The 23318-nt window shown below is 42.0% G+C and overlaps 1 protein-coding gene across 1 annotated transcript; it reads left to right on the top strand.

Moving 5' to 3' along the window:
• Positions 1–288: 288 nt before the first annotated feature.
• Positions 289–22495, top strand: LOC132828996 (procathepsin L-like). The gene is made up of 8 exons (XM_060846254.1): positions 289–336; positions 4050–4191; positions 5705–5827; positions 11279–11431; positions 14657–14872; positions 14998–15163; positions 18468–18573; positions 21494–22495. Exons 2-8 carry the CDS (start codon positions 4051–4053, stop codon positions 21612–21614), a joined length of 1026 nt encoding a protein of 341 aa, XP_060702237.1. The 5' UTR covers positions 289–336; position 4050; the 3' UTR covers positions 21615–22495.
• Positions 22496–23318: the final 823 nt, after the last annotated feature.

The following is a 23318-nucleotide window of genomic DNA, read 5'->3' as shown; positions in this document are numbered from 1 at the left end:
TGACTGCCTACAGATTGTACATTTGAACAAAATAAAATGTATCTGCAAATTCACCCCATAGACTTATTTGCCTTAATTTTAAGAATCATTAATCATATTTTCAATAGCTAAGGTACTGCATTCCTGTGAGACAGCAATGTGGCTTTAATGTTAGTGCTGACAAAAACATCATTTACATAAACATAGTCCTACTTGAACGTGTCAACCACTGACTATTTGCACCATGTTCGAAGGGGGATGGTCCAAAACATTAGATCTGATATAAAATCACAGCTCAGCTCACTCTGAGAACACTTCTTGAGGAGGACAAGACGATAAGAAAATAAAACTGTTGAGGTAAGGTGGCAATTAGGTGACTATATTAATTACCTGTATTTTAAGACGAATAACATGCATGCTGATAGTAGAAGCAACTGAGAAGAGCTTACTCCTAGTTTAACAGAGAATGTAATGCACACAGTATAACGAGTGTGAAACATTCACTGATTTTTGGGGATGATGAACTACCCTGTGAATTTTGATCCACCATAACTTGCTCGATGTTTTGTGCCACTCTGCTGATGGCTCTGTATGAACAGCAGCTCATTGTGACCTCCCTCTTGAGTTTCACAAAATTGCTGCACTTTTTGCTGTAAGTTAAAGCTAGCACTTAGCAGGGGAAGGGCTGTTTTTAACGAGATGCAGGTTCTTGATATCTCTGGTCCATAAAAAGAACAGCTGAAACTATTGGGTCTCCTTATTTTCAGAAAGTAAATTGTACTTTACTGATTTTTAAAACTGAAAAAGTTTGCACTTGCTATTTTTCTGGACCTTATTTAACTCTTACTCACTTTATTTTCTTTTCCATTGTTCCTCTGTTGTTTGGAGATCCTTAAATCTAATTGACCGAGGGGCGTTAAAATTAACCCAGATATTCCTGTTTGCAACAACCTGCAGCACAAGTAGTTTTTGAGCTGAAAAATAACTGGGAGATATTAAGGGAAACAACCTATCCCTTACATGACTTGCAAGAAAAGATAAACCTGAAATAGCTATGAATGCTGGAAATCAGAAACAAAACCAAAAGTTGCTGGAAAACCTCAGCAGGTCAGGCAGCATCTATGGAGAGAAAGCGGAGTTAATGTTTCAGATCCAGTGATCATTCTTCCATTCCAAAGCATTAATTCTGATCTCTCTCTACAGATGCTGCCAGACCTGCTGAGTTTTTCCAGTCATTTCTGTTTGTGTTTATGACTTGTTAGGATTTTGTAAGTTCTGATGAGATCATTATAGTTGAAGCCCTGAATGAGTACACTTGCCCTTGAGATGTGTAATACCATCTGTGAGCAGGTTAAATTAAAAATATCCAGAATGTACCCAGGGAAACTTGAAAAGGAAATTAGAAGAGCAAAAAGGAGCATGGAAGAATAATAGCAGGTAAATTAAGGAAAATCCTAAGTCATTTCACGTGTATATTAAAGATAAAAGAAGAACTAGGAAAAGAGAGGGACCACAGTGGTAATTTGTGCATGGAGCCAGAGAACTGCGATAGTGTGCTAAGTTAATACTATGTGCCAATGTTCACTATTGAGAGGAACAACGTGGATACAGAAATCATGGAGCAGGACTGTGATACACAAAGAACCTAGCACAGACAGCAAGGAGGCTCTCAATGGTCCAGCAGTCTTAAAAGCAGATCAATCTCCAGAATTGGGCTCAATGTATCCTAGTCTCTTGGGTGAGACAGTAGAGGAAAGAACAGGGTTATTGGCAGTAACTATCAATTCCTCTTTAGCTACAAGAGAAATGCCAGAAGATTAGAGGAGAACCAATCCTGGTCCCGTTATTTAAGAAGAATGCCAGCAATAAACCGGGAAACTTCAGGCTAGTTAGTGTTACCTCAGTGGCGGGGAAACTATTGGAAGTGATACAGAGGGACAGAATTAATTTGCTTTTGGAGAGACAAGGATTAATGAAGAACAGTCAGTATGGTTTTGTCAAGGGAGGTCATATCCAAACCAAATTGAATTTTTTGGAAGGGTAATCAGGTGTGTAGATGAGGGCAATGCTTTTGATGTTGTCTACCTGGACTTCAGCAAGGTTTTTGATAATGTCCCATGTGGAAGACTGATATTCAGGGTATAAGCCTATGGCATCCAAGCATCCATCATTGGCTGAGTGGCAGAAAGCAGAGGGTAATAGTCAAGGGGTGTTTTTGTGACTGGAAGCCTGTGTCCAATGGGCTAACTCAAGGGTCAGTGCTGGGGCCCTTAATATTTTGACATATACAAACAGATTAGATTTGAACGTAGGAGGATTGATCAATAAGTTTGCAAATGATACTAGAGTGTGTGTGGTGATAGTTTGGAGGACAGCCTGAGATTACAAGATGATATAGGTGGCTGGTCAGATGGGCTGATCAGCTGCAAGTAGAATTCAATTCGGGTAAGTGTGAGGTTATGGGTAGGACAAATAAAGCCGTGGAATAATTGACAAAGAGTAGAAGCCTGGGAACCACTGAGGATCAGAGAGACCTTGGCGCAAATGTGCACCGATCCTTTATGGTAGTGGGACAGGTGGATAAAATAGTTAAAAGGCTCTTTATGATACTTACCTTTATTAGACAAAGCATAGAGTTTAAGAGCAGGGAGGTTATGTTGGAACGTAAAACATTATCTATACCACAGCGAGAGTATTGTGTGCATTTCTGGAATCCACATTACAGGAGGATGTGATTGCACTGAAGAGGGTGGAGAGGTTTACTGGGATGTTGCCTGGGCTGGAGAGTTTCAATTATGAAGAGAGATTGTTTAGGCTGGTTTGTGTTCCCTTGAGCAGAGGAGACTGACGGTGCACATGATTGAGGTATATAAACAAACATTGACAGGATAGACAGAAAGAAACTTCTCCCTATGGTGGCTCAGTGGTTAGCACTGCTGCCTCACAGCGCCAGGGACCCAGGTTCAATTCCCACCTCGGGCAACTGTCTGTGTGGAGTTTGCACATTCTCCCCGTGTCTGCATGGGTTTTCTCCGGGTGCTCCGGTTTCCTCCCACAGTCCAAAGATATTCAGGTTAGGTGAATTGGCCATGCTAAATTGCCTGTAGTGTTAGGTGCATTAGTTCGGGGAATGGGTCTGGGTCGGTTGCTCTTCGGAGGGTTGATGTGGACTTGTTGGACTGAAAGGCCTGTTTCCACACTGTAGGGAATCTAATCTAATCTAATCAATGATTGGGGGCATGACATAGATTGAAGGTAAGAGGCAGCAGGTTGAGAGGGAATGTGAGAAAAATGTTTTCACTCAGAGGGTGGTGGAGGCAGAACCACTTCTTAATGTTTAAAAAGTAAATAGCTATACCTTGTAATGCCAAGCTGACAGAGCAATGAAGTGGAAAATGGGATAATAATGGTCAGATGGTTGTTTTTGACTGGCATAGACTCAATGGCCAAAGGGATTTTATTTGTGCTGTAGACTTTTCACCAAAAAGTCTTCAAAATTGTAACTACTGTCAAGGTTTCCTCAATCTCTCATCACAAAAACAATCCTTCAATCCCAGTGATTAGGCAATTAGATGCCCAATGAACTTCCTATATGGAAAGCATATTCTTCCTTTCCAGGAGACCCAAGCTGTGCACAGTTATCCAGGTCCAGTCTCACAAAGACTCTCAACAATTACAACAAGACCTCACTACATCTCCCAACATGATGTTTATCTTTCCCAATCTTTCAGCATTTAAGAGTCTATTAAAGTGGATATTCAGCCCACATGAATTTTCACTGAACTCTTTGCATTTAAGTGATGCCATTAAATACTGAAGACCTGTCAATTTTCTCCCAATATTGACTCTCTATCCTTTTCCTGCTTCCCCTTTGCCTTGACACTGTAGCTGCCATCTGCCCGTTGTCTTTTTCTTACTGTTACAAATGGAATGGTGATTTCTACAGAGGGGGAGATTGAAAAGAGCCACAAGCAATGTAACATCCTAGTTTTAAAATGTAATTGGTTCAGATGCAGATTTCACAAATTCTGTGTTTACTGAAAATAAGGTTGAAGGTTTTGTTCCATCAGAATGCCCATCATGAGGTGCTCTCTGTTTGTGGACTGGGTTTTGGTCTCCATGTTGGCTGCAGCCACTGTTTCCACATTTGATTCAACATTGGATGAAGCCTGGATCAACTGGAAATCATTGCATGGGAAGCAATATAAAATGGTAAGAGCTGGGCAACTGCAGTTCCACTGGGCAATTCAAAGCAGAAGTTGTTTCTCAAGTTTTAGACTGTTTTAGAAAGGCCTCTCTTTTGTAGTAAAACTGGTTTGTGTTCCCCAGGAAATGGCTATATTTGCTTCCTCTTTTATATCAAAGACTTCTCTTCAGTAACTCTTAACTCTGTGTAAAATAAACTGAGAATTAGAATTCTTAATCTATTTTCTCATGCTTTGTTTCAATTTTTCCCATTTGTAACTCTCACACATCACTTTTAATTGCTCTTTCTCGTTCACCTCCTCTCTTTTTTCCTCTTTTGTTCTTTCAAAATTATTTGTTCACTCCTCTTTATCATACCTCCCTCAGGTTTTCCTCCCTCCTCCTTTCTAGTATTTCAAAGTGCTGGCGTGATGATAATAATTTATTTATCTTTTCATTTGTCCTGATTAATTCAATTGTTTCCATTGTGCTTAATGCATGCCTTCCCCTGCTCCTGGGATTCTTAATTCAAAAACACTGACTTCTTATAATATTAGTTGTAAATTGACAAAGAGACAGTTGACAATGGTGAATATGTGCAAATTCTAAAAAACCTATTACAGTGTTGGGCAGTTGATTTCCAATCTAGATAACACATTTTTTAACCTGTGCAGCTCCTCTATACAGATGTCATATCAATTCTGGTCACCACATTATGAGAAGGATCTGATTCTTTGGACAAAGTACAGAAGAAGTTCATCAGGATGTTGCCTGGTATGAGGGATTTTAGCTGTGAAGAAAGGTTGTCTAAACTGGGTTTGTTTTCACTGGAATGCAGCAGGTTGAGGGCGACCTGATAGACGTTTATAAGATTGTGAATAGTATGGATAGAGTGGAAAGTATGAGGCTTTTTCTCAGGGCAGAGGGGTCAATTACTAGGGGACACAGGTTCAAGGTGCAGGGGGAAGTTTAAAAGAGATGTGTGAGGTGAGTTTTTTCGCACAGAGTGGTGAGTGGAACGCATTGCCAGTGGAAGTGGAGGTATACACAATAGCAGATTTCAAGAAATCTGGATGAATACATGCAGAGGAAGGGAATAGAGGGATGCAGATCCTGTAAGTGAAGACAGTTTTAATATGGAAGGGCAAAATGTGTCGGTGCAGGCTTGGAGGGCTGAATGGCCTGTTCCTGCACTGCATTGTTCTTTGTTCTGTGTTGTTTGTTCTTTGTTCTGTGTTCTGAAAGTTAGAGCATTTTTCATCAATTCTAAAAAATTGGTTTAAAAATATTGTTCTTTGGATTTCCATCACCTACCTGTGCAAAGCTTGATGTATATTCACTGTTTGTAATTGATTAATCGCCCGTGTTCCAGCCATCTGCAGCCACCTGAATCTAGATTGTTTGTGTCTGAATAATCTTTACTGCCTGTGAGCTGGAGCCCATCAGTTCATGGTCAGTGTCCAGATGTAGCACTGTCTTTGTACTCACACTGACAATAACAGCTGGGTCTTCAACTGACTTGATGTAACCTTTTTTTCAGGCTGAGGAGGCCTACAGAAGAGCATTGTGGGAGGACAACGTGAGATACATTGAACGGCACAACATGGAGTATGCAATGGGAAAGCACACATTCACTGTGGGAATGAACCAGTTTGGCGATCTGGTCAGTATAAATATGTTTGGGATCCATAGTGACTGGAAACTGGACAAATACTTCACCTTGATATATGGTTTAATTCGTTTGTATCACTGAAAGCCACTAGCTGTCAGGCCTAAGGTTTTATTCAAAAGAAGGTGACATCTGAGCTCAGACAATGCATTAAAGGTGTGAGGTTAGAGTTTTTCTGTACTCTGTAGTCAGACCGGTTCTATTTCCAAAGTAGAATTTTCTAAAATGTCACGTGCACCGACTGCCTACAGATTGCGTGCTTTTGGAACAAAATAGAATGTATCTGCAAATACAAATCTGCAAATGCAAATTCACCCCATTGATTTCTGAGTGTGTGTGTGTGTGTGTGTAAGGGAGAGAGGGAGTGAGAGAATGTACGTGTTTGTGTGTGGGAGAGAGGGAGAGAGTGTGAATGTGCACGTGTGAGAGGGTGTGCACATGAATGTGAGTTTGGGTGTTTGTATGAGAGAGGCTCTGCATGAGTGTGTGAGTGTGATTGTGTGTGAAAGTGTGTGTGTGTATGTGTGCTTGTGTATGTGTGTGTGTCTGAGAGTGTCTCATGTAGTGGGGTGACTTGTAGTGAGACATGAACCTAAGGTCCCAGTTGAGGCCATGGGTACCAAACTTAGCTATAAGCCTCTGCTCAGAGACTCTACATTGTTGCCTATCCCGAAGTCTGCCTTGGAGGACAGTCACCCAAAGATCTGAGGCTGAATGTCCCTGATTGCTATAGACCTCCTGATAAGGAGGGAACATCCCTGTCTGGCGATTGTTTTTTGGTGTCCATTCATCCATAGTTGTAGCTTCTGCTTTGTGTTGCCAATGTACCATGCTTCAGGGCATCCTTGCCTGCAGTGTATGAGAGAGACAACGTGGGCCAAGTCACATAAGTACCTGCTGGGTAAATTGAGGGGGTGGTGGGAGTCGGGTGGTGTCCCCACAAGTAATGATGGTATCTGTGGCAACACTCTGACATGTCTTTCAGTGATTGCCTTGACAGGGTTGTACAGTTGATGTTGTCCTGAAGGCTGGGCAGTTTGCTGTGAACAATGTTCTGTTTAAGGTGGGTTTAAAAGTGAGAATTGGAGGTGCAAGGAAGATCTTGGTGAGGTGCTCATTCTCAATGATACTGGGTTCATGTCACTCTACAGGTGACCCCACTACACTATACATTCTCACACACACTCTTACACATGATCACACTCACACACTCATGCAGAACTTGTCTCATAAACACGCTGTTTGACACACACATACTCACAGCCCCACACTCACATTTACGCATTCACCCCCTCACAGGCATATACTCACACTTGCGCATACATTCTCACACACACGTACACACACACACGTACACACTCTCTACCCTCACTCTCTCTCTCCCCCTCACATACACAAATAAGTCGCTGGGGTGAATTTGTATTTGTAGATACATTCATTTTGTTCAAAACCCACATAATCTGAAGGAAGTCAGTCCATGTGACATTTTATAAATTGCTACTTTGGAAATGGAGCTCCAGTCTGACTCAGGGTTGGAATACAGACAGACTCTAACCTCACACCTTTGATGCATTGTCTGAGCTGAGATATCACCTTTATTTTTAAATAAAACCTGAAGTTACCCTGGGAATGTGACTTGAAAGAAGTTCTGGGATTTACATATTAATGAATCGAAACCTGCAACCCAATTCTAAGTGATTAAAGACTTAACAGCAAACCAGGTTTGTTTAATACATTGCATCAGTTGTGTGTGACTTTGATCTTTAACTATAAATTCTGTGTCCGATGATCCTGACTCACTACGAACCAGATGAAGAGCAGTGCTCCGAAAGCTAGTGCTTCCAAATAAACCTGATGGACTATAACCTGGTAATTTGTAATTTTATCCACCCCAGTCCAACTCTGGCATCTCCACATCATAGTTAACATAGGAAATGTAGGATCCATAATCATCTTTACAAGTTAACATACAGAAACCACAGCACCCCTGCAATCCAACCATTTACCATGTAATGTTCCTCACACCTCTCTTCTAGCTTTAGCAATCAATCCTTTTCCTTTCTCCAATCGACCCTAAGAACATAAAGTATAGGAGAAAGATGTATTTGGAAAGGCAAGGACTGATTAGGGATAGTAAACATGGCTTTGTGCATGGGAAACCATGACTCTCAAACTTGATTGAGTTTTTGAGGAAGTAACAAAGAAGATTGATGAGGGCAGAATGGTAGATGTCATCTGTATGGACTTCAGTAAGGCGCTCGACAAGGTTCCCCACGGGAGACTGATTAGTAAGGTGAGATCTCACGGAATACAGTGAGATCTAACCATTTAGAAACAGAACTGGCTCAAAGGTAGAAGACAGAGGGTGGTGTTGGAATGTTGTTTTTCAGACTGGAGGCCTGTGACCAGTGGAGTACCACAAGGATTGGTGCTGGGTCCTCTACTTTTTGTCATTTACATAAATGATTTGGATGCGAGCATAAGCGGTACAGTTACTAAGTTTGCAGATGACATCAAAATTGGAAGTGTAGTGGACAGCGAAGAGGATTACCTCCGCTTACAACAGGATCTGGACTAGATGGGCCAATGGGCTGGGAAGTGGCAGATGGAGATTAACTCAGATAAATACGAGGTGCTGCAATTTGGGAAAGCAAATCTTAGCATGACTTATATACCTAATGGTATGGTCCTAGGGAGTGTTGCTGAACCAAGAGACCTTGGAGTGCAGGTTCATAGCTCCTTGAAAGTGGAGTCACAGGTAGATAGGATAGTGAAGAAGGCGTTTGGTATGCTTTTCTTTATTGGTCACAGTATTGAGTACAGGAGTTGGGAGGTCATGTTGCGACTGTACAGGACATTGGTTAGGCCACTGTTGGAATATTGTGTGCAATTCTGGTCTCCTTCCTATCAGAAAGATGTTGTAAAACTTGAAAGGGTTCAGAAAAGGTTTACAAGGATGTTGCCAGGGTTGGAAGATTTGAGCTTTAGGGAGAAGCTGAACAGGCTGGGGCTGTTTTCCGTGGACCTTCGAAGGCTGAGGGTTGATCTTATAGAGGTTTATAAAATTATGAGGGGCATGGATAGGGTAAATAGACAAAGCCTTTTCCCTGGGGTCGGGGAGTCCAAAACTACAGGGCATAGGTTTAGGGTGAGAGGGGAAAGATATAAAAGAGACCTATGGGGCAACTTTTTCACACAGAGGGTGGTACATGTATGGAATGAGCTGTCAGAAGAAATGGTGGAGGCCGGTACAATTGTAACATTTAAGAGGCATTTGGATGGGTATATGAATAGGGAGGGTTTGGAGGGATATGGGCCAAGTGCTGGCAGGTGGGACTAGATTGGATTGGAATATTTGGTTGGCATGGACGGTTTGGACCGAAGGGTCTGTTTCCATGCTGTGCATCTCTATGACTCTATTAGTCCATTCAGCCCATTGAGTCTGCTCCATCATTCAATCATGGCTGGTATTTAATTCAAACCAACCAACTCCCACAGCTACCTGGACTATACCACCTCCTATCTCACCTCATATAAAAATGATCCCTCACTCCCAATTCCTCTGCCTTCACCATACCTGCTCCCAGGAGGAGCCATTCTACTCCAGGACATCCCAAATGCTCGCCTATTTCAAGGACGGCCAATTCCGCTTCCACATGATCAGTAATGCCCTCCAGTGCATCTCCTCTACTTCCTGCACCTCCGCCCTTGAAACCCATCCCTCCAACAGCAAAATGGATAGAACCCCCTTGATCGTCACATTCCACCCACTCATCTCCGGATGCAGAACATTATCCTCTGCTATTTTCGCCACCTATAGTCAGAAGGCACCACCAAAAATATATTTCCCTGCCCAGCCCTATCTATGTTCCATAGGGACCATTCTCCCTGTGTCTCCCTTGTTAGGATCATGCTCCCCACTAACCTACCCTCCACACCCGGCACCTCACCTTGCTGCCGCAAAGCCTGCGCTCATACCTCCGTCCAAGGCCCTAAAGGATCATTTCATATCTGGCAGAGATTGTCCTGCACGTCCTCCTATCTCAATTACTGCAAGTGTTGTTCGCGATGTGGTCTCCTCTCCATATGAGCATCTCAGGAAACATCTCTGGTCTGCACACACCAACCAACCCTGCCACCTTATGACCAACCACTTCAATTCCACCTCTCCCAAAGGACATGTAAGTTCTGGGCCTCCTCCACTGCCAAATCAATGCCATCTGCTGACTGGAGGAGGAAGACCACATCTTCAACCTTGGGACCCTACAATCTCATGGCATCAACATTGACATGACGAGTTTCCAAATCTCTCCTCCTCTCACCTCATCCCTGATCCAACCCTCCAACTCAGCAAACTCTCTTGACCTGATCAACTGTCCATGTTCCTTGCCACCTATCCACTCCACCCTCCCCACCAACCTGTCACAATCATCTCCTACCTGCATCCACCTATCACTACCTTTCCACCAGCCTCCCTTTCATCCCCCTATTTATACCTCAGCACCACAACCCCCACACACAATCCTGATGAAACACTTATGCTCAAAACATTGACTCTCCTGCTACTTGGATGCTTCCTGACCTGCTGTGCTTTTCCAGCACCACACTTTTCACATCTGACTCTCCAGCATCTGCAGTCTTCACTTTCTCCTGTTAGTTTCCCACTCCTGTTCTCCTGCCTACTCTCTGTAACCATTGATTCCCTTACTAATCAATAATCCATCTCTGTCTTAAATGCATTCAATGACTTGGATCCACAGCCTCTGTGGTAATGATTCACTACCTCTAGCTGAAAGAATGTCTCCTCCTCTCAGTTCGGCAGGGTAGTCATTTGTATAGGTCCAGTCAATGGACCTGGGATTCCTCCTCCCACTGTGCACCCAACCCAGGAACACAAGCAAGGACTTCATTCTCTCAGCAATCTGTGTCAGACAGTCATACAGATGTTCAGCACAGAAACAGACCCTTTGGTCCAACTCATCCGTGCTGACCGGATATCCCAACCTAATTTAGTCCCATTTGCCAGCATTTGGCCCATGTCCCTCTAAACCCTTCCTTTTCATCTATCCATCCAGATGCCTCTTAAATGTTGCAATTGACCCAGCCTCCACCACTTCCTCTGGCAGCTCATTTTATCTTTAATTTTTCCTACCAAAATGCACCGGCTCACACTGACCCGTACAGAAATGAATGTGCCAGGTGGATGCTTAATTTGCAAGTTTGTTAATGGTTAATTATATCATATTGCCACCTACATGAATATAAGCCAATTCATCCAGTTTGGTGTGATCAGCAAAGTTTGAATTTGTACTTTCAATTTTAGATTCCAGATTATTCACATAAATATTGATTCTTGTGGGACAACTTTCCAAATGATGGATACTCCTATTCCATGATTTCTGATACTTGTAATCGATTAATCACCTTTTGTCTTGATTTTTCTAGACCTCGGAGGAGTTCAATCAGCGTTTCAATGGATTTAAAGAAAAGGAGATTGATCACACAACGTGTGAACTTTTTGCAGCAGGGAATCATGTTAAATTGCCTCAAAGCGTTGACTGGAGAACAAAGGGTTTTGTTACTGAAGTGAAGGACCAGGTGAGATTGAACAAACTTCATATAAATCTTACTCAATGTCCATGTAGAAATTCTGAAATCTATGTTATTAGCTCAACATGGAATACAATGGCAAGGAAATGCGTAAAGAAACTAAAAAAAAGCAGCAAATTCAATGTGGTAAATTGAAGATTGTGTTTCTAAACCTTTTTCACAGGGAAGGAGACAAATTCCAATGTTCCTTCTCTCTCGGACGTGTATTGTAGATGTGTATTTGGGTCTGGAAAAGGAGGGGAAGGTTAGAGTAAGGGATAAGGAATGACTTGCTCCATCCTAGGGTTTATGATTTGGAGATGCCATTCTTGGACTGGGGTGTATAAAGTTAAAAACCACACAACACCAGGTTATACTTCACCAGGTTTAATTGGAAGCACTAACTTTCAGAGTGGCTGCTCCTTCATCAGGTGGTTGTGGTGTATAAGATTGTAAGACACGGAATTTACAGCAAAAGTTAGTGTGATGTAACTGAAATTACACATTGAAAATGTCCTGGATTGCTTGTTAAGTCTCTTATCCGTTGGAATGACCATGTTAGTTTCAGTTCTTTCGTATGTAAATCGCAAAACGTTTTTTTAAAAAGTTACATTCTCAAGTGAACTTTAACAATTGGTGTCAGCCCAGATAATATATTGAAGGTGTGAGCTCCCCGTGTGATGCTGTCTGTGCTACAATGTTTAGACTGATTCTAATCTAAAAAATGAATTTACAGAAACTTACATGGATTCATTCAGTTTTAGAGCAAAGTAAAATGTAACTCTGCAAGTACAAACTCACCCCACAAACATAATGCGTCTGGTGCATGTGGGTGTTGTGTGTGGCGTTGGGGGGGTGGGGGGGGGGGTTGTATGTGAATATCTGTGAGAGACTGTATGCATGTGTGTGAGTGTAAAGTGTTAGAAATCTGTGAGAGGGTGCATGTATGAGTGTGGGAGTGTATGAGAGAGTCTACATCAGTGTGTGTGTCTATAGGAGTACGAGACTGTATGCATGTGTGTGAGTATAAAGTGTTATAAATCTATGAGAGGGTGCATGTGTGAGTGTGGGAGTGTATGAGAGAGTCTACATCAGTGTGTGTCTGTAGGAGTGCCTGTGTGTGTGTTTAGAGCAATGGTGGTCACCTGTAGTGTGACATGAACCCAAGGTCCCAGTTGAGGCCCTCCCTATGAGTAACGAACTTAGCTATCAGCTTCTGCTTGGCCACTTTTCATTGCTGCCTGACCCAAAGTCCGCCTTGGACTACAACCTGGTGTTATGTGATTTTTAACAATTTCACAAAAGGATGTGTAGAAATGAAATGTAGTGCCATCTGGTGGCCAGGAAGAAGATCTGCAATTGTTGCAGTCAGATCTGTGGGCCCCAGGCTGGTATTCACAAACCAATACATTAAAATGTCTGAGCAGAATTCAGACAAGAAGAGTAATGGAGGTATACTCGAGGTGTCAGTTGATAGACACCCTGGAAAAAGTTTGACATGCACGATTAATGAAGGACAGGTCGAATCCTGTTTGGGTCTGATCCTCTTGTTGGAGCACTGTTATAAGATTTACTTTGCTTATTGACTCCTCCCTCTTGCACAGCTCAAAACTAAATGTTGAAACAGAAGCTAAATACCATGGATGCTGAAAATCTTAAGTTAAAAATGAAAAAAATTCTAAAGCGTTCAGCACATCACCCAGCAGCTACAGGGCAGTTAACACTTCAGATCAATAACTTTTTCCAGTTATGTCTGGAAAATGTTCTGTCTCCTGAATGCTCCATGCTAATTTTTTTCCCTCTTCATAGGTACTGCCAGACTTGCTGAGTGTTTGCACCAGGTTCTGTTTATTTCAAAACCAACAGTTGTCTATTTCAAATAGTTAAAGAGTATTACAGTTAAGAATAATTTAAAATTAAGTCTTTGTGCTTTAATTCATGTGATTTGTGGCTGACTTCAGAAAGTCTGTGACCAGCGGAGGTTCCTGTCTGTTGGGTGATCTTGCCAAGTCCCACCTCCCAGTGGTTGGAGACGCAGCAATATGTTTGGGCCATTTTTCACCTGAATGTAGGATTTCTTCTGGAAGTCACATTTGAGAAAGATTGACACAGAAATTGGCTTAGCTGAGCACGGGGTCTGGTTTGCCGTAGAGAGAGAGAGACACCTGCAGTTACTAATGTTAATAGAAGACTAGTTTTTTCCGACTGCCACGTTAAAAGGTGAGTAGAGTTTTACAGACTGTTACTGAACGAGCTTTCCCCAGACTAAAACATGACCATCCAAAGTTGGTTAAATTGTTCAGGAGCCAGGGGTTTTGTTCTCATGACTGTGCTCCTGGGTGAATCACTTTAGTTCACGAGATAGTTTCTATACTAACACTTCTGACACTTATCCATTGGTATGAGATAAATGACCCCGTTTGTGCCTCTTACAGCACATTAAGTTCAAATAACACTCTGTTCCGAAATTGCCATCTCATCTGTTGGTCTTTTTTTATGTCTGTGGACTGCAAGGTCACAGTGCAAAGTGTGTCACATGGGAGAATCATATAACCTCTGTTCTGGTTACAGCTGATTGAAACTTTCCCTCCTTTTATTGTGGTGAGGATTTCCCTCTTATTTCTGGTCTCTGACTAAAGTGGAACAATTATAAGACAAAGGACCCTCTGCACAAACTTGACACCTGAGGCATTTTTGGCAGAAGGGGATCGGTTAGTGCAGTTGGCTGGACAGCTGGTTTGCAATGCCGAATAATATTAACAGCTTGGGTTCACTTCAGCAATAGCTGAGGTTACCATGAAGTATTTTCCTCTCTATGTCTCCCCTTGCCTGAGGCCTGGTCACACTCAGATTAAACCATCTCTCTCTAACAAGGGAGCAGCCCCATGGTCTGATAAAACTAGGACAACTTTACCTTTACCTTGGCACAGTCCGATCCTTGAAATGTACACAATAAAAAGGATTTGATGTGAGAATGGTCTAATGAAAAAGCTTATTCTAGTAGCAGGCTGTATCACAGGTTTATTTTGATATCATTTACAGCATATGGTTTGACAGAGAAAAACCCCAAAGCACTTTGTTGGATAAGATCAATTAAATGTGTGGTTTACAAGTGCCCCTCATGTGAGGGTTAAGAGGCCTGTCTGGATTAGAGCTTCCAACAGGTTAAATACATTATATGGTTTCTATGTAGATGATAACACAAATGTTTGTCTACTCTCTGTCATTATTCAGAGACAATGTGGCTCATGCTGGGCTTTCAGTGCAACTGGATCACTTGAAGGACAGCTTTTTAAGAGAACAGGAAAGCTGATTTCTCTGAGTGAGCAGAACTTGGTTGACTGTGATTGGGAAAGCTGTAGATGTTGTGGTGGACATCCATTTTATGCTTTGGATTACGTTAAAAAACATGGTATTACTACAGAATGTTCCTATCCCTACACAGCAAAGGTAAGCTTTAAATTAATTCATCCTTTTTTCGGAAGTAATTGAAATTGTATCTCATTACTTAATAAGTTGTCTCTTTTTAACTTAAATATTGAGGTGTGAATGTTTTGTTTTTTAATATACTTTAGAATGGTAAATGCCACTTTAACAGAAGTGATATTGTCACCCGTTGTACGTGTGTGAAATGCATTCAACAAAATTCTGAGCATCAACTCGCTGAAGCAGTGGCTCAGGTTGGGCCCATTTCTATTGCTATGGATGCAAGCCACAAATCTTTCCACCTTTATAAAAGTGGTAAGATACAAATTCATTCATTCTGTTCAAAAGTAAAGATTTTTCATATTCAATGTGTTGTCCATTTAGAAGATATTTGACATCATCGTTGTAAAAGCAAGACAAAGGTTCATGGGAATATGTTGGAAATACAATTTATTATTAAAACTCAGAATGCCCTTATCAGTCAAAACACAAATCTCCCTTTTGTTCCCCCCAATTGGTGAAATATTCAGTCGGATTTCCCATGATTCAATGCTAAAGACACTGATGCTTTCAGTCTGCATTCATGACTTGACCTCGACTTGGAGATGACTTGAAATGGAGTGAACAATCCAAATAATGGCTTGTTGTGGGTAAATCATCCCAAGTTGCTTTTAATTCAGCTACTTATTAGGAAATTACACAGGCAATCACGTACTGAAACAATGTTTTAAAGTTCATTCCATCTAGCAACCAAGATAAGACCCCTCAAGTAAGCAAGTTAATCTTCACATCCTGACTTGGTGACTATCTGATTAATGGTGAAATCCAGCCAGGATTCCAACTAAAAGTGTCTGTCTGTGGAAGTGCTCAAGGTTTGATCCTTGTACAGTGTTGTTCTTCAAAGGTCACTAAAGTGGAGTTCTGGAGTTTGATTTTTTTCACACATTTTCGTCCTTCAGTCTCTGTGGGCTCATATTAATGATTTTAAAAAAATGTTTTTTCATCCAAGTTACTGCAAGTCTGCAGCTTGCCTTATTATCAGAAGTAGCTTCTTTGTTCCTTGTTACATTTGGCGTTGACTGTCTGTTCGAAGACACAGCTTTCCTGTAGTTAACTCCTTCAATCCTTCTGCATGACAATCAGTTGCCCTTGTGACATAAAGTATCCAGTTTCTCAAGCAGGCACCAAAGCAGTTTTGTCGAAATAATCGTGACTCCCTCCTTTCCAAGACATGATGAACTCGTTTATAAGTTTGTCCTTGTCCTTTATCAGTTTACTCCAGTTGTATTTCTTTCTGATTCTTTCTAGACATAAGCTTATCTTTTGTTGACTCATTCCATCCTCGCACAGTTATTAAAGTTCTGAAGTCAATAAGACTGAAAAAGGACATGGGTTAAAATGAAAGAGAGAAACGGGCAGATGAAACAAAACACACAAAAAGCATTTTCTTTGGAAGAATGAGGAGAGACCACCGATACAAAATAATGCCATTTTACAGGGGAGAAAGTAACAGAGACTTAGCGCATTTTGTCCGTTAATTTTGAAGATGGCAGACAGGTTTAAAAAAAAGATGATAAGCACATCATAACCCTGAGCTTTATGAATAAAGGTATAAATATGATGAGACAAAAGGAGACTTTGTCTGTGATGCATGTCAGATTAATTCTACAAGCAGGGGCCAGGTCAAATATAATAAGTTGAGAGAGAAAATGAAGAGGGAAGTAAAATTGCCAAAGACAGAATGAGAATAGAATTGCAGTTAACATCATAGAGACATAGAGATGTACAGCACGGAAACAGACCCTTCAATCCAACCCGTCCATGCTGACCAGATAGCCTAACCTAATCTAGTCCCATTTGCCAGCATTTGGCCCATATCCTTCCAAACCCTTCCTATTCATATACCCTTGCAGATGCCTTTTAAATGCTGCAGTTGTACCAGCCTCCACCACTTTCTCTGGCAGACTGCACACACCACCTTCTGCATGAAATGTTAGCCATTAGAACCCTCTTATATCTTTCCCCTCTCACCCTCAACCTATGCCCTCAAGTCTTGGACTCCCCTGGCCCCCCCCAACCCCAGGGAAAAGACTTTGTCTATTTACCCAATCCATGCCCCTCATGATTTTATAAATCTCTATAAGGTCACCTGACAGATTCTGACACTTCAAAGAAAACAGACACACCCTATTCAACCTCTCCCTATAGCTCAAATCCTCCAATCCTGGCAACATCCTTGTGAATTTTTTCTGAACCCTTTCAAATTTCACAATATCCTTCCGATAGGAAAGAGACCAGAATTGCACGCAATATTCCAACGGTGGCCTAACCAATGACCTGTACACCTGCAACATGACCTTCCAACTCCTATACTCAATACTCTGACCAATAAAGGAAAGCATACCAAATGCCTTTTTCACTAGCCTATCTACCTGTGACTCTCCTTTCAAGGAGCTATGAACCTGCACTCCAAGGTCTCTCTGTTCAGCTACACCCCCTAGGACCTTACCAGGAAGTATATAAGTCCTGCTCTGACTTGCTTTTCCAAAATGCAGCACCTCACATTTATTGAAATTAAACTCCATCTGCCACACATCAGCTCATTGGCCCATCTGATCAAGATCCCGTTTACTATGAGGTAAGCTTCTTCAATGTCTACTGCACCTCCAAGTTTGGTGTTGTCATCTGCAAACTTACTAACTATACCTCCCATGTTCACATCCAAATCATTTATATTAATGACAAAAAGTAGTGGACGCAGTACCGATCCTTGTGGCACTCCATTGGTCACAGCCTTCCAGTCTGTAAGGCAACCCTCTACCACCATCCTCTGTTTTCTACCTTTGAGTCAGTTCTGTATCCAAATGGCTAGTTCTCCATGTTTTCCATGAGATCTCACCTTGGTAACTCATCTCCCATAGAGAACATTGTCGACGGACTTGCTGAAGTCCATGTTGATCACATCCACCACTCTGCTATCATCAATCCTCTTTGTTACTTCTTCAAAAAACTCAATCAAGTTTGTGAGACATGATTTCCCACACACAAAGCCGTGCTGACTATCCCTCATCAATCCTTGCCTTTCCAAATTCACGTGAATCCTGTCCCTCAGGATTCTCTCCAACAACTTGCCCACTGCTGATACCAGTCTGTAGAACCCTGGCTTTTCCTAACCACCTTTCTTAAATAGCGGGACCACATAAGCCAACCTCCAGGCTTTCAGCACCTCACCTGTGTCTATCGATGATACAAATATCTCAGCAAGGAGCCCAGCAATAAGTAAACCTAAGAATTTTTAGCGAACATATAAAGCAAGTGGTAAGAGATGTTAGTTATGAACAAAAGGATGTCATCTGATGAAACTCCTAACACAAATTTACCAATCTTAGACACTGCCCTTTCCTGACTAATTACTGACAGATCCCAAAAAGGATCAGTTGAGTTAACCACAGACAATTTAATTCAGCTCCAGTTAGGAGATCAGAATGTTCTATTTGATTGTTATCAGTTACTCTGTGACTTCCATGTCCTTGGATGTAAAGGTTCAAAGCCTGGGGATTTTCTGAATTGTGGTTAAAATTAATTTCTTACACAGATAATATATTTGTACTCTTTGCAGGTATTTATTATGAGCCAAACTGCAGCAGCACAAAACTTAATCATGCAATGCTAGTGGTTGGATATCAAGATGATAAACAGGGGAATTATTGGATTGTTAAAAACAGGTAAACATAAAAATATCCAGAAACACATAAATGTGTATTAATTCTCACTGTGTTTAACTTACCTACAATTACATTTTTCTTTTTAAATATTGTATCTCATTGAGTCATAGAAAGGTTTATAGAATCATGCAGCATAGGAGCAGGCCCTTTGGCCCTCCATGTCTACACTGACCACCACACACCAAACTACACTGATCCCATTTACCTGCTCTTGGTCCACAGCCGACTATGCCCTGGTATTTTGAGTGCGTATCCAGATGTTTCTTAAATATTGTAAGACTACCTGCCTTCACCTCCCTCTCGGGCAGCACATTCCATTCTTCTACCACACGTCGGATGATTTTTCTTTTTACAGATGTCCCCTAAACTACTTATTCCTTAAACATTTTGCTATCTGGTCTTAGAAATGTCTGCCATGAGGAAAAGGTTCTCACAATCTGCCCTGTCTGTGTCTGTCATAATTTTCTATATCTCAATCAGATCTCCCTCAGCCTCCTTCGCTCCAAGGAAAACAAACCCAGTCTCTCCTCATAACTGAGGCTTTCCATCCCAGGCCCCATCCTGGTGAATCTCCTCTGCACCTTTTCCAGTGCAATCACATCCCTCTGATGGTGTGGTGAGCAGAACTGCACTCAGTGTTCCACCTGTAGCCTAATAAATGGTTTATAGGGAGGAACCATATCTGTACTGGTTTTGGAGTTTAATGTTTTCAGTGTGGGTTAGCACCAGGACTGCACAGTGTGTGTTGTTACCTTGCTTCCTCATTTTCCTGTTCAACTCCATAATTTGTGACTTCCCCTCTTGCCTTAAACCATCCATCGAACTTCCAGCGATTATCCAAGCCAACCCGAGCCGTAACAGCCAGTGGTTCACTCGGAGAGAAAGGTTCATATTTCAAGTGCAACATGACTTAGTTGCTCTTTTTAATTGTTGACAGAGGGAGAAAGTGAGTGGACTGGATGGTAAGGGTGCATAAATCAAAAGATAAAAGCTGGTAAAGGAGGGATTGAGATACAAAATCAGTCTAATGATAGGTGTGAATTGAAGGAAATAGGTTAGTCCTGTTAAGAACAAAGACAATGACACACAAACAAGACATGGGGGTGGGGGTTGGGGAAGGAAGTGGTGCAGTGGAGGTCGAATCAAAATGGAGGTCAGTGTTCACACCTTGAAGTTGAATTCAATGTTGAGTCCTGAAGGCTGTAAAGTGATGAAGTGGAAAACGAGGTGTCGTTCCTCACTGCAGCAAATCTGAGATGAAGATATTACCATGGGAGCAGCATGGTGTATTCAAATGGTAAGGAACGAGAAAATCAAGATCATCGCAGCCTGCATTTAGTTTGGCCGATGTTGAGCAAACCATATTGTGAGCAGTGAACACAGTCGGGTAGATTGGAAGAAGTACAAGTGAATTGCTGCTTCATCTGGAAGGTGTTTTTGGGGCCTTGGACAGGGAGTAGGTAAAAAGACAAGTGTTATACCTTCAGTGATGGCATGGGATTGTGCCAGGGCAGGGGAGAGTGTGGTGACATGGGACAGAAGGGCTAGGAGTAACGGAAAGGGGCAGATTGGTCCCAGTGGAATGCTGATAGTGAAGAGGAGGGGAAGATGTGTTTGGTGGTGGTATCCTGCTGGAGGTGGTGGAAATGGCAGAGGATGATCGTTGGAATGTAGAATCTAGTGGGATGGAAAGGGAGAACAAGGAGAATTCTGTCATTGTTCTGGGAAGTAGGGGAAGAGGTGAGGACAGAAATGCAGGAGATGAGTCGGACTTGCCTTAGGACTCGCTCGACCCCAGCGGAGGAAATCCTTTGTTGACCTGTTGGAGGCACCACCTTGCTCAGACCCTCACCAACTGCACCTAAAGTACCACTGCCTTTCATCTCCTATTCTACCCATCTCTCTCTCTCTCTCTCTCACTCTCTCTCTCCAGGAGAAAACTATCCACAATTGGGCAGAATGACTCAAGGAATGCGGTATATTTCCTGACATTAAGCCCCACCCTAAAGTCCCCCATAGGCTGTACGGCTGTTCCAGTGTCCCATGCACCATGATTGGCATTAACAAACCGATCATGGCATTACCTTCTGATTCCCAAGATTACGACTGCACTTGGATCTCAAAGGCCAATGCAGCTGGAAAGAAAATTCAAGGGACTGCTGTCTTCCCTATCTCTTTATAAGGAGAGGATGCTTCTGTGACCATCCCAAGCAGTTGACCATGACCAAGCCCTTCAACTGGTATCAGAGGTTATCCTGAGGATTCATGCAGAGACCCCCCCCACTGACTGCTGACAACCCTGACAATCTGGTGTCTGTGTGTGTGTGTGCCAAATCAGACAGCATTACTGTGAGCCTTGTATCCCCACATCCAGGGAGGCTCAGTGTCAGTGAGCACTAAGAGAGTCCTTTTAAGATTCCACCTGATGGTTTTTTGCAATTCATTGAAATGTTGTACCAAATCTCAATGGATATCAATGGGACTTCCTTTAATGACTGAAGAGAGACCATGTGGCTCACCTGATCTCCTTTTGATATTCCAGTTGGGGGAAGGTGAGGTCGATCCAAATACTCAATGCTGCTTTGCAAAAGTAATGTTGGGAAATCTAATTCAGTATCAAACTTGTATCAAACTCTCTTCACATCCTGATATCAGTTGCCACCGTTTACAAGAGCAACCAGGGTGTATAAGCATCTACCTGCTCCAACCCTGAGCTGCTTCTTCTGAACATTGTGTCACAATGAGAACAACAAGGCCCAGGCAGACACTCGAGTGATGCACTGAGTGTGAGTGCTACTCAATGTCCAGCTTTGCTCTTTGGGAAAACAGTAATCTGATGTTGAAACATTCAATTAGTTAAATGTTCTGTTTAAAGGTGTGTTTGAGTAGAAATCTAACATAGTGCTCTCTTACATTTTAGTTATGGAACAGATTGGGGGATGGAAGGCTATATCGAAATGGCCAAGGACAGGGACAATCACTGTGGAATTGCCAAAAAAGCACTTTACCCTGAGATGGAAATCTCAAAGTGCCGACGCTAACACTGGATAAAACCAACCAAAAAGAATCAACTGCTTGCCTGATGCTGCTGAGTTTCTGTCTACTCTTTATTAGTATCTGTCTTGCTGCATCTCTACATTGATAATGCTGCTTTAATCACTTCTGGATGTTCCAAAAGGCTTTGATTAATGAAGGATAGTCACAATTGGAGTGTGAGAAAACATACCATCTAATTTGCATAAAAAACATAATCATGATATTAACAGCCCAATAATCTGTTTTACAAGAGTTTATTCAGAAAACATGATGTGAGGAAAACCTGTAAGTCTTTCTCTGAATACTGTCATGGGACTTTGTATCTTCATCTGAAAAAGTTTCCATTTAACAGCGAACCTGGAAGTGAACATGTCTAATCCTGCACTACTCTTGTAGGAGCTGCAATTATATGATCAAATCTCGAAATCAAATTTGACCTTCTGACTTTCTGCTTTAGAAATAACAACATTATCTCCTTGACGATATTGATAAGGCACTGACCTGTACAGAGGAACCTCGATTATCCGAAGGACACGGGTGGGGAGTATTTTGTTTGGTTAATCAAATTCCAGATAACCAAATACCAGATTATATAGTTCAGTCAAGCATCGGGACCTTGTAACATTGCTGGATAATCCAATATTTGGATAATCGAATGCTGGATAACCGAGGTTTCTCTGGAAATGTTTTATTGGTAAAGAGAGTGAAAATCTGTTTTCAATAAATGAAACATAATAAATGCATGTGCTTGAATAGTAAGAAAAACAGCAAGGCCATTGCCCGTTGTGCACAGTAACAGGGAATGACTACATTGTCTAACATTCAGGTAATGGCCTGAAGATGTTATTTGTGCAAAGCATTGGATATAAAGTGTGACAGCAATCAATTTGTGGGTCTTGGTTTTCTCTTCAACATTGGATTGTTCACAAAATGCAACAAATAGTTTTTCAGCAAATCAGCCTACGTTGCTTATTCTCCATAGTTCTAATTTCATCCAAATACTTCCATATTCCTACATCCCATTTCACTCAACCCACCAGCTAACCACTTCTGGAATGTTAACATGCCAAACCCAGAATTTGTTGCACTCAACAACTTCACAACCTTCACCTGAAGCATTTGCCTGTTCTAATGTAGTTGTGCACCTATGTCCATTTTGTTCCCATCTTCATGATTATAAACACAAAATTACTGAATAATCTTCAATATTGCAATATAAACTGATCCAATTTTTCAAGTCATTCTGTGCACACATATTCTTACACAGCAGGTAGTATCCAATCTATTATTTCAACATCCTTCCTGAGGGTGGAATGCACTGTTACATAGAATTACCCCAACTATGTTTTTTTTTTGATTAGATTAGATTACTTACAGTGTGGAAACAGGCCCTTCGGCCCAACAAGTCCACACCGACCCGCCGAAGCGCAACCCACCCGTACCCCTACATCTACCCCTTACCTAACACTACGGGCAATTTTAGCATGGCCAATTCACCTGACCCGCACATGTTTGGACTGTGGGAGGAAACCGGAGCACCCGGAGGAAACCCACGCAGACACGGGGAGAATGTGCAAACTCCACCCAGTCAGTCGCCTGAGGTGGGAATTGAACCCAGGTCTCTGCCGCTGTGAGGCAGCAGTGCTAACCACTGTGCCACCGTGCTGCCCATTTATTGGAAGGAATTCCCTTTCGTAGCTTCAGTTCCA

This window comes from Hemiscyllium ocellatum, chromosome 28, assembly GCF_020745735.1.
Source record: "Hemiscyllium ocellatum isolate sHemOce1 chromosome 28, sHemOce1.pat.X.cur, whole genome shotgun sequence".
In the NCBI taxonomy this organism is placed as follows: Eukaryota; Metazoa; Chordata; class Chondrichthyes; order Orectolobiformes; family Hemiscylliidae; genus Hemiscyllium; species Hemiscyllium ocellatum.
The sequence above is the reverse complement of the archived record's forward strand: the minus strand, read 5'-3'. Positions and strand labels throughout refer to the sequence as shown.